Genomic DNA, 2,500 nt, shown 5'->3' with positions numbered 1-2,500 from the left:
AAAGAGAGAGAGAGAGAGAGAGTGAGAATGAGAGAGAGAGAGATAGAGGAGACTGAAAGACTGAGACTGAGAAACAGTTTACAACTCAACTTTTATAAACTTTTTCCCCCTAACTTTTATCAAAGTTATCTTACGAATCTTTCCAAAATAGCCATTGGCCGATAAAAATGACAAACTAATAAAGATGTAAACCTTTCTCTTGATTAGACCCGGCCTGTCAATTTTAATCCGCCCGACTAATATCTCACTTTCCAATCACAACCAAAGCTCCGAGATAGTGAAACGTGGCTGGAAAAAAACGCAGACTTCTGTAATGTTTTTACTCACCTTTAGAATAGAGGTGTGTAGAGGTATGTTCTCAGGCACGGACTGGGTGTATAGTGTCTGTGAAAATCGTAATTGTTGTCTGTAGTTTAAGTGCCGCCGGCTGAGATGGTGTCGAATCCTATGGTGTTCTTTTCTCTTATAGTGGGCGCTCTGGTGCTGATCAGCGGGGTAATCGTAGTACTGTTGTTGTGCTGATGATTCTGCGGGAGAAAAAGAATGGGTTTAGATTAAGAGAACGGATAATAGTTTGTTTGTTTTTCTATACAGTCTAATTTCTTAACCTTTCTTTTATCTAGTGTTTAGCTGTCGTTATCATTATATATATTGATCGCTATCTGCTGAGTATGTTTATCATTACGATGATCATTTCTTGTATCTTACTATAACATTATTACAATCGTTATTATTATCTAAAGTACATCATTATCATAATCATTATCACTACACTCATCGTTATATTATGACTTTCAGCATTCGTATTAAAGTAATTTTCCTACTGATGTCGGAGAACGTCGAAGTGATTAAAATTAAATAAATATATAATATTTTTAGCAAAATGTTTTTATTCTCCTTCGTTTGTTATTCTCCCTTCTCTCTGGTATTTTGTCATCATCGCCAATATTATCTTTATCAAAATTAAGATTGAAAAAAGAGAAATAAACAAAACAAAAGCAAAACACTAAGACAATGAACAAAGAGAGCAAAGGCAGAAAATGGAAATCGACAAAAATAATAATAATGATAAATAAAGAAAACAGAATTAAGCAAAGAAAAAAACCAAAAAAAAAACGCAACACCGAGAAAGACAAAACCCAAATATGTGTTCCGTTGTGACTTATTTTCCAAAATTAATAACCAGAAAATTTCCCCAGAAAAAAAGCAAAGGACTTCTTCCCATGATTACTACGGTGATGGATGACACAGCGCCAGGATTATGTTGTGGTGGGGAGAGGGGGGAGGGGGAGGGGGAGGAGTGGAGAGGAGATGAGGGGAGAGAAAGACAGTCCCGGGGGAGAGAGGAGGGGGGGGGGGCGGGAGAGAAAGAGAGGGAGAGAGCGAAGAAAATAGAAGAGGGGTAAGGACAGTGAGGGGAGGGGATGGTGGGAGAGGGAGGCTAGAGGGAGGGGAGAGAGAGAGGGGTCGTGCAGCTTGTTTAAATAGGAGGAGGAGGGGATAGGAAAAGAAAAGAGAGAGGAGTAGAGATAAAAATAGGCCGGAGGGGAAACGAGATAAGGAAGAGGAAAGAATGGGAGAAGAAGAGAAAGGAAGCGGAAAGGAGGGGAGAAAAGAGGAGAGGAGAGAAGGCGAGGACGAGGGAAAGAGGTCAGGGAAGAGGGACGGGAAAGCAGACCCACGAGTAAGGACATGGATGCGGGGGGGTTAGGGATAGGGAGGATGGGGGTCGTGAGAAGGGGGAAGGGAGCTGGTGGGGGGTCAGCGTGGCAGGGGTGCCTGGGGGGAGGGTCAGAAATGAAGGGACTATAGGAGAGAGGAATGAGAGGGGGCGGAGGGTAACTAGGAAGTGATTTCAGAGAGCAATGGAATGTAGGCAGAGGAGAACAAAGATAGAAAGAATAGAAAGCACAGGATAATAACAATGGGGAAGGAAGAAAAGACGAGGAAGATAAAGCAAAAGAAGATCAGAAGGAACAGGGAGAAAGAGGAGGAACAGAAAAGAACAAGCAAGAAAGAGTAGGAGGAGCCAGGTAGAGGAGGAGGGAGGTAAACGGCGGTAGGCGAGGGAGGGGAAGGGTATTAAAAAGAATGATTACTTTCGTGGGAAACAATTAAGTCAGCTGTCAGATTGGCGTATTATCTTTTGACGGGTGTTCATTTCTGGAGCTTAAGGCCCCACAGACACATTTTTTAGTAATTTCCGGTAATATGGTGATTATGAGTCTCGGTCCACACGCTATGATGAACTGCTCCGGGGGAACCGAGGGAGAAGTGATGTGTAAAAATGTGCAGTGAACATTAGAGCGCAATGCCCGTAGCTTTCTTAAACAAAGGTCACGGCTGTTTCTGTCTCCTCTCTCTCTCTCTCGCGCGCGCACACACATATTTATTAGTTATAAGAAATGTGTCAAATATGTGTGTCTGTGTGTGTGTGTGTGTAAATACATAATATATATATATATATATATATATATATATATATATATATATATATATA

General features: G+C 41.5%; 1 protein-coding gene across 1 annotated transcript in view; it reads right to left on the bottom strand.

The window, feature by feature from the left end:
* LOC125034933 (neural-cadherin-like) overlaps window positions 1-2,500 on the bottom strand; it is a 122,418-nt gene that overhangs the window by 34,150 nt on the left and 85,768 nt on the right. Inside the window, exon 2 of the mRNA XM_047626979.1 lies at window positions 328-527. Within this exon, the coding sequence (XP_047482935.1) occupies window positions 328-527 (200 nt within the window). The remainder of the gene's footprint in view (window positions 1-327; window positions 528-2,500) is intronic.

Source organism: Penaeus chinensis, chromosome 19, assembly GCF_019202785.1.
Source record: "Penaeus chinensis breed Huanghai No. 1 chromosome 19, ASM1920278v2, whole genome shotgun sequence".
Lineage (NCBI taxonomy): Eukaryota > Metazoa > Arthropoda > Malacostraca > Decapoda > Penaeidae > Penaeus > Penaeus chinensis.
The sequence above is the reverse complement of the archived record's forward strand: the minus strand, read 5'-3'. Positions and strand labels throughout refer to the sequence as shown.